The 10165-nt window shown below is 50.3% G+C and overlaps 1 protein-coding gene across 2 annotated transcripts; it reads left to right on the top strand.

Annotated features, from left to right (window-relative positions):
• The first annotated feature begins 756 nt into the window (after positions 1 to 756).
• LOC133356401 (uncharacterized) lies at positions 757 to 9704 on the top strand. 2 transcript variants are annotated; one of them, XM_061573912.1, is made up of 3 exons: positions 757 to 1338; positions 2833 to 2934; positions 8786 to 9704. In XM_061573912.1, exons 1-3 carry the CDS (start codon positions 1069 to 1071, stop codon positions 8981 to 8983), a joined length of 570 nt encoding a protein of 189 aa, XP_061429896.1. In that variant the 5' UTR covers positions 757 to 1068; the 3' UTR covers positions 8984 to 9704. The 2 variants fall into 2 exon arrangements, with proteins under 2 accessions (XP_061429896.1, XP_061429895.1); XM_061573911.1 differs by having other exon boundaries at positions 759 to 1338; positions 2758 to 2934.
• Positions 9705 to 10165: the final 461 nt, after the last annotated feature.

The raw sequence follows: 10165 nt of genomic DNA, 5'->3' as shown, positions 1-10165 counted from the left end.
AATAGAATCTTTAAATTAATGGAGGAATTTTAAGAAGGTACCATGACCTCGTAATGTTATTGGGTCGTATATAATCGTAAATTCCATCTCACAAAGCATTGAAACCAAGGGACCGCGGTCTGGATTAACTAAAAACTTTACAACTCCACTAAGAACTTTATACAGCCCTGGTTTTAGAGCCATACTTTGGAGGTGGCTTCACAATTAAACTACAGCCCTCACCACCTCGCCATTGCCTCCTTCCTTCTGCCAAAATTCCAGCTGTCGCAAATCCCACATCTGACCTCCAAAGACAACTCTTTCTGCCTGTAGGGTTGAAATTAGCATTGTAGAGGGTGGGAAATATCTATATTTTATTGGAGCTGATTATACGAATGCTACTGCTGATGCTGGATTATTACAGCAGAAACCATCATCAGCCATAGTCTTTGCACTGCTGGATGAACGCCTCCCCAATCAGCCACCATCTCCCTTGTACCAGCGATGTTATAATTCACAGAGTACCTGCACGTGAGCTGATTTCACCACACCCATATTCTGTGCTACGTCCTCTGGGGCATACGTGTAACTGAAACCATTTTATTTTATTTATGATGCTTGTTATTCGTGCGATTGACAGAGCGTGACGCACACGCGACACTAAACGTGAGAATGTACTGAATAATCACTCACCGAATACAAGGGGAAACCGCCAAACATAAGTGTCCGGCTCCAACTCTTTCCTCTGTGGGCTCCACTACCAGCTGCACCAGCAGCAAACGCATCAGCAATAGCAGCATCAGCAGTAGCATCCGTATAATCAGCATCAAATCCACAGCAAAAAATATTATCAGCAGCAGCAATACAGTCATCAGCATTGGCTGGACCCCACCTCATCCTCCTCCTGTTCATTCTCTAACACCACATCCAATATATTTTACTACCTCCTCCACAACCGCTAATACATTCTCTCACCTCCACCTCCTCTACGACCGACTTCGCCCCTTCCTCATACATCACCAGCAGCTCCTCCACCATCAAGAGCAGCAAGACCTCACCACCACTTCGGTTGCCACGAACCACGACGTGATGGCCACCACCACCACCTCAATGCCCTCGCAGCTCAGCGTGTGGGGCCGTGCGGTCACACATCCAACTCTGGTGCCGCTCGTGATGGCGCTGGGAGCGGTGCTACCGACGGTGGCGGCGCAGCTGCTGTTCACAAGCGTCACGGAATGTCCCTGCATGTACAGCGTCGTGTTCACCACGGTGGCACTCACGGGGCCCACGCTGCCCTTCTCGTTCTGGTCCTCGGCTCTGCTGCGACGCCTATGCCGCACTCAGAACAGGAACGAAAAGGTGACGAGGCTGGGTGTCTGTGTGGAGGTGCTTTAGACGAGGGGCTAGGGCTGGGTAGAGATGCTGTAGTCAGGGGCTAGGGCTGGGTGGAGGTGCTGTAGTCAGGGACTAGGGCTGGGTGGAGGTGTTGTAGTCAGGGGCTAGGGCTGGGTGGAGGTGCTGTAGTCAGGGACTAGGGCTGGGTGGAGGTGTTGTAGTCAGGGACTAGGGCTGGGTGGAGGTGCTGTAGTCAGGGGCTAGGGCTGGGTGGAGGTGCTGTAGTCAGGGGCTAGGGCTGGGTGGAGGTGCTGTAGTCAGGGGCTAGGGCTGGGTGGAGGTGCTGTAGTCAGGGGCTAGGGCTGGGTGGAGGTGCTGTAGTCAGGGGCTAGGGCTGGGTGGAGGTGCTGTAGTCAGGGACTAGGGCTGGGTGGAGGTGTTGTAGTCAGGGACTAGGGCTGGGTGGAAGTGCTGTAGTCAGGGACTAGGGCTGGGTGGAGGTGCTGTAGTCAGGGGCTAGGGCTGGGTGGAGGTGTTGTAGTCAGGGACTAGGGCTGGGTGGAAGTGCTGTAGTCAGGGACTAGGGCTGGGTGGAGGTGCTGTAGTCAGGGGCTAGGGCTGGGTGGAGGTGCTGTAGTCAGGGACTAGGGCTGGGTGGAGGTGCTGTAGTCAGGGGCTAGGGCTGGGTGGAGGTGCTGTAGTCAGGGGCTAGGGCTGGGTGGAGGTGCTGTAGTCAGGGGCTAGGGCTGGGTGGAGGTGCTGTAGTCAGGGGCTAGGGCTGGGTGGAGGTGCTGTAGTCAGGGGCTAGGGCTGGGTGGAGGTGCTGTAGTCAGGGACTAGGGCTGGGTGGAGGTGCTGTAGTCAGGGGCTAGGGCTGGGTGGAGGTGCTGTAGTCAGGGGCTAGGGCTGGGTGGAGGTGCTGTAGTCAAGGGACTAGGGCTGGGTGGAGGTGCTGTAGTCAAGGACTAGGGCTGGGTGGAGGTGCTGTAGTCAGGGGCTAGGGCTGGGTGGAGGTGCTGTAGTCAAGGACTAGGGCTGGGTGGAGGTGCTGTAGTCAAGGACTAGGGCTGGGTGGAGGTGCTGTAGTCAAGGACTAGGGCTGGGTGGAGGTGCTGTAGTCAGGGGCTAGGGCTGGGTGGAGGTGCTGTAGTCAAGGACTAGGGCTGGGTGGAGGTGCTGTAGTCAAGGACTAGGGCTGGGTGGAGGTGCTGTAGTCAAGGGCTAGGGCTGGGTGGAGGTGCTGTAGTCAGGGACTAGGGCTGGGTGGAGGTGCTGTAGTCAGGGGCTAGGGCTGGGTGGAGGTGCTGTAGTCAAGGACTAGGGCTGGGTGGAAGTGCTGTAGTCAGGGGCTAGGGCTGGGTGGAGGTGCTGTAGTCAAGGACTAGGGCTGGGTGGAGGTGCTGTAGTCAAGGGAACGCTAATTGGGTGACTGTTGTGCTGAAGGTGGCGAGTATGAGGGGAGTCTCCCTCTTGACGGCCGCCAGCCTCACGTGGACTGTGACGGCGCTGTTCAACCAGGAGATCCTGTGCTGCATGATGACTTCTGGCGGCATTAGCAATGAACGTTGCATGACGACGCCCGATCCCGTGATCATAGAGTACTGCACATCCGTCTCCACGGTGAGTTTCCTCTCCCAGTTTTTTCTCGATAAGCTTCAAGATCGATGATCCAGCACTGACACATTCGATCCATTCACTCGCTCGCGCAACGTTGTTCAGTAGCCTCCTTATCACTCTTCCGTTGCTATTATCTTGCTTACTGTTCCTGTGATCACGTGAATATAAATGCGTCGTTAAACCCGGCACCACCCGACACAGCCAATTAGTAAGGTTTGTCACGTAAACAGAACGTGTCAATTTGTTACGAGTGTAGTGACTTATAGCCAGTCCCTCCAGAAAAACGCGGAGTTTTTTGGTGATTGTTGCGGGCAAAAATCGTTGATTATGCGGCACGTTTTCTTAAAAAATGCGATGGAATATGCGGGATATTTATGCAATTTTATGCGATAAAATTGCGGGAACTTGCAAAAACTGCGGTTTGATGAAAAAGAGAAAAAAAAGTGATTCCCCCAACACCCTATTCACTAGGCTACTACTTTAATGTAAAGAGTCATTTCTTATTACTTCCTATGATAAGCAAGCATACTACATCACAGAAAGTGCTGGGAATATTTAAGTTCTCATCTTGTTTTATTTCAGACCTTAACAAACAGATGGCTCAAACTTACAAAACATTGAGTCGAACAAGTTCTGTAGCTTTACAAAATGAATATGCTACAACTTCTGTAAGAATGAATAAATAAAATATTAAAAAATAAAATGTGTGCTTCCTGTTTTACAGAGGTAGCTATACAAAACAGACATCTTCTGTTAAAATAAGTGTTTTCAGTGCACAGTAACGTAAGCAATACAGTAACAGTACAGTCTTACAGTAATGTAAATTTACATACTACTAACAATAAAGTGCAATCTTACAACTGTAAAGTTGCATAAACTCCTGAATAAAACTAACTACGTAGCCTTTAACACTGGCCAATCATTTACCATCCTCATCCTCCATCCCCTCTCCCTCAGTGTCCATCTCCTCCCCCTCCACCATCTCATCCCTCTCAAATGCGACTTTTTGCAACGAAAATGCGGGGATTTTGAAATCATGCAAGCCCGCATATTTTGCGCGCGGAAATCTGCCAAAGTCCGCATAAATATGCGGACTTTGGCTGATTTTGCGTGGAATCTTGCGATCGCATAATCGCGTTTTTCTGGAGGGACTGTATAGCGTGTGGGCTGACACACACATACGCGTGACGTCACTACGCGGGGCAGCGTCACGACCACGCGGGTCCACACAACAACAACTGCCATTCGCCACTAAGTGGCGGTGACGTCACCACGACGCTTGTGCCTAGGCCATGTGCACCTTGAGGCCACGTGAAGTGTCGAACGCCCGTTGGCAGGAGGTCACGGGGCAGACCCAGGTGCCACGGGTCGACTGAGTGAGATGACTGGCTGATGCACCCACCTGTGCCCCCTACTGTGCCAACTTGCTGTGTTTTATCCACCCGGCGCTCCGCTCGTTGTTGTGAGCGTCGCTCCTCCGCCCTCCGTTGTTGTTGGAGGGCGACTGCCTCCAACTGCCCAGTAGCGTCCTTCACGAGCCTCCTCCACAGAGGCCGATTTTGACACCGCTGGTACCAGTCATCGGCAACTCCACTCAGCTCCACGTCCTCCTGTACCACATCACTCCATCTCTTCTCTAGCCCGTGCCGCGCCCGTTTAGCCCTCTTTATCCGGCCGAACAAAAGCTGTTTAGGCATGCGGTGGCTGGGCATGTGGGCTACATGACCCAGCCAAACGCAGCCTTGCCCGCCAGAGGAGCTCACCGATGAGACTTTGCCCAGATCTTTCAAGGATTTGTGAGCGCCTCACATAATCCAGCCTGGTTAAACCCAGGATGGATCGTAGGCAGGCCAGCCTAACTGTTTCTAACCGGCGAAGATGCTACATTAGGGGGGTCCACGTTTCGCAAGCGTAGAGAAGGGAGGGAATGACCGTGGCCAAGAAGACCACATACACACACACACACACACATGACGTCATCACGTCGGGATGTGAGAATGACGTTATGGCCGGTTCGGGGGTCTGGAGGCTGTGGGTCAGTACCGTGGGGGTTGTGTGAGGCCCGTCACTCTGGATGAACCCGGCTGGACACGTGACCGGATCAAGGTGGGGGCCGGGGGCCCCGGGGGCACCTTCGGGGCCACGTGGACAGAGGAAGAGCCTTCTCGAGAGTTCTCGAAGGTGGGCGTGGCCTTGGTGTGACCCGGACACGCCGAGGCGCATATAAGTGGCCTCCGCACTGGGTTCGGGGCTGCTCGAGTCCGGGATGAAGATGCCTCATGAAGACGCCTCGTGAAGAAGAAGAGTTTAAGCCTCAAGTCAGCGTGGCCAGCCAGCTTGGCCACGCTATCCGTATCAGTGTCAGTGTTAGCGAGTGACAGTTTGTGTTAGCGAGGATAGGTCGGTGGTCACCACACTATGTTAAGAGTTACCCGTTGTGTTGACAATAAACAGTGTTGCCTCCCAAGTTCAGTGTGTGCGCCTCTATCGAACCATTACACTAGTACAGCACACCGGTGTGTTGAAGAGTAAATCCACAACATTTACAATTTGAGTCCTACGTTTCGCCAGTCATTACAACTAGCATAATTAGGTCACAGCCAGGCCTGACCTACACTACATCTTTACTCTATTGACCTGGTCAAGGCCTTTGGTACCATCAATAGGCCAGGGCTCTGGGCTATTTTTCGTGCTTTTGAGGTCGCCGACTCTCTGCTCACAATCATTCAGGAACTTCATCATGGTGGGCAGGTCAGGGTAAAGCTGCATAGCATGGAGTCGGTGTCATTTCCTGTTCACCTTATGGCGCCATATGGATGTCCTCTGGCCCCTACACAATTTAACATTTTGACCACTTAGTTCGAGAAGCTTTCCATTGGTGTGTAGTAAGAATTTCCATCTGGTACAATATAATGGGAGGCTAATATTGAATGCTGATATCATAAATGCTGTTCACTCTAAGGAGTTGGAGTCTCTGTTGCTGAACCTGTAGCGTGCCACTTAGAGTTGGGGCCTTGCCATCAGCCCTACCACAACAAATTATCTGTCTGGGAATATTGTGCCATCAGACACTGCTTGCCTGTAAATCCCCATGAGTAAAGGAGCATTCTAGATTTGAAGTTTTCGTGACTGCAAAGGTCCATACTCTTTGGTTTATTCGGTAAAGTTACGTAGGTAAAAAAGAAAATAGAAATAAATTAAATCACGACGTTTCGGAGGCAACACAAGCTTCCGTCTTCAGGTGGAACCGTCACAGCAAAATGACTGTATCAAGTAAAGAGAGCTCTAAGAGACACGAGACTATATATACAGGTTAAGTCGGGGGGGGGGGGCAGGATGGGCCGTGTGGGGGGGGGGGGTTAAGCCGCCTTTTGTTGTGCTGCCTTATAATTGTACAGCTATTTCCATTTCTTCCAGCTGTTTTCTATTCCCTGCTTGATTAGCCCAATTTTTTACCAAGTTTAACCTAAGTTAACCTAAGTTTTAACCTAAGTTTAACCTAAGTTAAACTTTAGCAGCCTTATAGTTTACTGCAGTACACTGCAAGGAAACCAGTTTGTCAGCTTAAATACTGCCTCCTGTTTATGTCTCCCCTTTTTCAACCAATTACCATCGCCTACACACGGCGCTCACTCCCTCCCCTAACCCCCTGCAGCATAACAAAAGGCGGCTTAACTTAACCCCCCCCCTTCACCTGTATATAGTCTCGTGTCTCTAAGAGCTCTCTTCACTTGATACGGTAATTTAGCTGTGACAGTTCCGCCTGAAGACGGAAGCTTGTGTTGCCTCCGAAACGTCGTGATTTAATTTATTTTTATTTTCTTGTCACCTACGTGACTTTACCGAAAAAACCAAAGAGTATAGTAATGGAGCAGTTGTGGAGATAGTGGGGGCGTTCCCATACCGGACTGTGTACGTGTAATGACAGTAAAGTCAGCCTGCAGTACGAATGGACTAGTGGTCACGGGAGGGAATGACAGGGGAGTAAGCCTACAGTGCGAATGGATTAGTGGCCACCAGAGGTAATGACAGGGGAGTCAGCTTGCAGTACGAATGGACTGGTGGCTACGGGAATGATCGAGAATATGAGCGTGGCCAGGTGACGGAAGAGGACGGTGGAGTCTGCTGGTACAGTGAGCTTCTAGAACCAGCGAGAAGGTTCGGGAATGAGGGTGTGGCCTCGGACCATGTATAAGGGAGATGCGCGGGAGACTTGAGGCTGTTGCAGTCGGGTCTCTGCCTGTTCGAGTGTGAGCACGTGATGCCTTAATAAAATAACCATCTCAAGATAAGTGCGTCCAAGTCGTCATTACATACGTATGACCATCTCCTGTTTGGTAGCAGAGGTTTCACTTCGAATCGGTCGAGCTGCATCATACTGCGTGGAAGCTACCTATTATATCGTTTAATATGAAGATCAACCATGGTCATGCGATCCCTTCTCTATACTTGTAAACCATGGACCCCTTTATGATCAAACCTAGATTTAACCGGACTGAATTGTGTCAGCAGCTCACAGATCCTTGAAACATCTGGACATAGTAAATTGCTCCATCAAGGTGAGGCTGCATTGGCTGGGTCATAGAGCCCAGCCATCGCATGCTCAAGCAGCTTCTGTTTGGTGGGATAGAGGGGAGTGAACGGGCACAGCGACATCGCTGGATGACATCGCTGGATGTCGCTGTATGCGTGGCCAACCTGGCCACGACACGCCACACATTGCTGTCATCACGGACAACACCGAAGGTGGATCCAGAACTGGCCTTAGCGGAGTTCGATGAGCACGGACTGCCAGCCACCAGTGGCACCCTGCGCTGGGTGCAATGCCAGCCCTGGAGGATAGGGTGCAAGGGGGGTGCCGGTTTCGGGAACAGGGTTCCACGGGGCCACGGCACTCTGGTTGAACCCGGAGGACACGTGACTGGGAGCGTCTACCCGAGGACCCCCAAAAGGAGGGCTGGGGGGACCACGTTTCCAGTAGGGACTCTTCTCGATAGTTCGGGGGCGGAGCGAGCCCCGCCACGGGGGATAAAAGCGAGTCTGTCAGTGGGATCTGCTGCTGTTGTTGTCTTCATGAAGAAGGCTACATTCTACGCCGGAAGAGGAGTCTCCAACCCATCGACCTGGACCCGAGTTGGGGTCCGGTCTGTTGTAGCTAGCGCAGAGTGTTAGAGTAGCTAGCCTGGTGGACCACCAACATAGGTTATCTGGTAAAGGGGCAGTTACCCCTTTGTGTTAGTAGTGTGGTGTAAAGTTAATAAAAGGGTTGCCTCCAATAGAAAGCCTGAGTCTCCATCTGTACCCACTACACATGCTATAAAATAAATTGTCTGATGTGGTATCGCAGCACGTGGAGCTGATTGGGCTTGCTGATGATTGGGACCAATTGTACCAAGATTGGCCTCGAAGTATTTGGTGCGGTGTGGAAACATCAAGACTGGGGAGACAAAGGCGGCCAGGCGTAGTGCTGACCACCCACACCCTCGTGTACCGTGCTGGCCTTCATAGATGCACACCAACAGCACTTACCCCAACAGTTTGTTAAGGCTATACGGTGGATCGTTATCTTTGTAGATATGGTGAGCAGTAGTGCAGCAATTAGCGCTGCACTGTGAACCGGGTGACTAGTTCGAATATCAGAACCGGTCCTGGTCCTCCCCTAGGTCGACTCAACCTAAAATGAGTATCTGTCCCGGTGTGTAAACACTACCACTTGAGAGACAAAGGCAGTCGGATGTGGTGCTGGCCACCCTCGTGCGCCGTGCTGACCTTCATCGGTGTTTACTAACAAATGTTCCCCAGCAGCCTGTGTGGACTTCACCAGGGATATTTTTGTGTGTCTGTGTGGTTACAGATCTCTGGAGCAGTAATCATGGTGATTTCCATAATTATCGTTTACGTCCTCCTCCTGGCCTCCGGCTGCTTCAAGGACAAGAACGTCCAGGACCAGGATGGGACCTCTAACATGATTGCCTACAACATGATGTCAATGCCCGGGCCTACAGAAAGGCCCCACCACACATCCAATCTTCCTTCCAGCGAACACTTTTGAAGGCCCTGCACAAACAGCAGAATGTGGGCCAAACGCTGCCCACGAGATCGTTATTTCGTAGAATCACTCAGGAGTCAATTCACTAAGTCAGTTCTCCCAACGTTGTGATTATACTTAGCATTTTAATTGTGTTTAGTGATTTGTTGTACTTGCAATGCAAATAAATATTTAACATTTTCTTGGTTCTTTCGGTAAAGTCACATAGATAGAAAATAAAAATTAAATAAAAAATATACAAATTTACATTTTAAATAAAAATACATTTAAAATAATAAAAGCAAAAAACCCACGACGTTTCCATCGCAACACAAGCTGTCTTCATCAGGCGGAGAGAAAAGAGGGGGAAAGCCTCCAAACGCAACTGCTTATGAGGGTTTCCAAATTGAGTGGGCGGGCAACGAGAGCTGGGAGGAGTAAGGGGTGCACGGCGCAAACAGCATGGGTGGGGCATCCAGTCAGCCAGTGACAATGTAGGAGTAGACAATGGGGGTATTGGGAGGAGGGATGTGTGACGTAGGTCAACCAGTGCTAATGTAGGAGTAGGCCTCGGCAAGGTAAGGTAAAAGTTAAAAGGTAAAAACAACGAGCCTACCTTTACCCTACCTTTTACCCTTACCCCATACGAATTACCCGATTACAGGGTAATTACTAAGGAACTACACATGAACAAGGTTTATAACGGTAATGCTAGGTAGAGCGCTTTAATCATAGAATACTCTCGATGATTCCAATTCTACACGCTTGTTGTTATTGTTGTCATTGTTGTTGTCATTGTTGTCGTTGTTGTTGTTGTCGTTGTATCCTCAAATCTTGTAACTCAATTTTTACCCACTTCCTAATGTGGTATCGACTGCAAACTTGGTATACTTATGTCATACTGATGACAATACTATATTCTATCATAAAAAAATATATATATTTTTCAACATGTTTTACATGTTATGTTTCGGCTTGGGTCTAATTGTTCACGCTCAACCGACGTTAGCTATAATTGGCCACGGCCCCTTACGTTGTGGCAAGTTTTGGGCCACTTCCTGGAGTCGTGGAGTTCTGCCATTACTCGTACATTTAATAAAAGCGTGTTTTTTAAAAAGTTTTTTGTTTAATATTACTTATTAAATGGAGGCCACGGACTGCGCCACGGAGCTTTTAGCGGTAAACAAGGCACCGTATTTACCGGGT

The sequence above is a fragment of the Lethenteron reissneri genome, chromosome 54 (assembly GCF_015708825.2).
Source record: "Lethenteron reissneri isolate LAM-NWPU_2019-01 chromosome 54, ASM1570882v1, whole genome shotgun sequence".
Lineage (NCBI taxonomy): Eukaryota > Metazoa > Chordata > Hyperoartia > Petromyzontiformes > Petromyzontidae > Lethenteron > Lethenteron reissneri.
Note: the sequence above shows the minus strand (reverse complement) of the source record. Positions and strands in the feature narration are given on the sequence as shown.

Bases quoted from the DNA above. Each gene is read 5' to 3' on its own strand.
- LOC133356401 (XM_061573911.1), top strand. From the start codon at position 1,069: ATGGCCACCACCACCACCTCAATGCCCTCGCAGCTCAGCGTGTGGGGC. The intron at 1,339-2,757 runs GTGACGAGGCTG...GTTGTGCTGAAG, and splicing joins CTCAGAACAGGAACGAAAAG to GTGGCGAGTATGAGGGGAGT. The intron at 2,935-8,785 runs GTGAGTTTCCTC...GTGTGGTTACAG, and splicing joins ACTGCACATCCGTCTCCACG to ATCTCTGGAGCAGTAATCAT.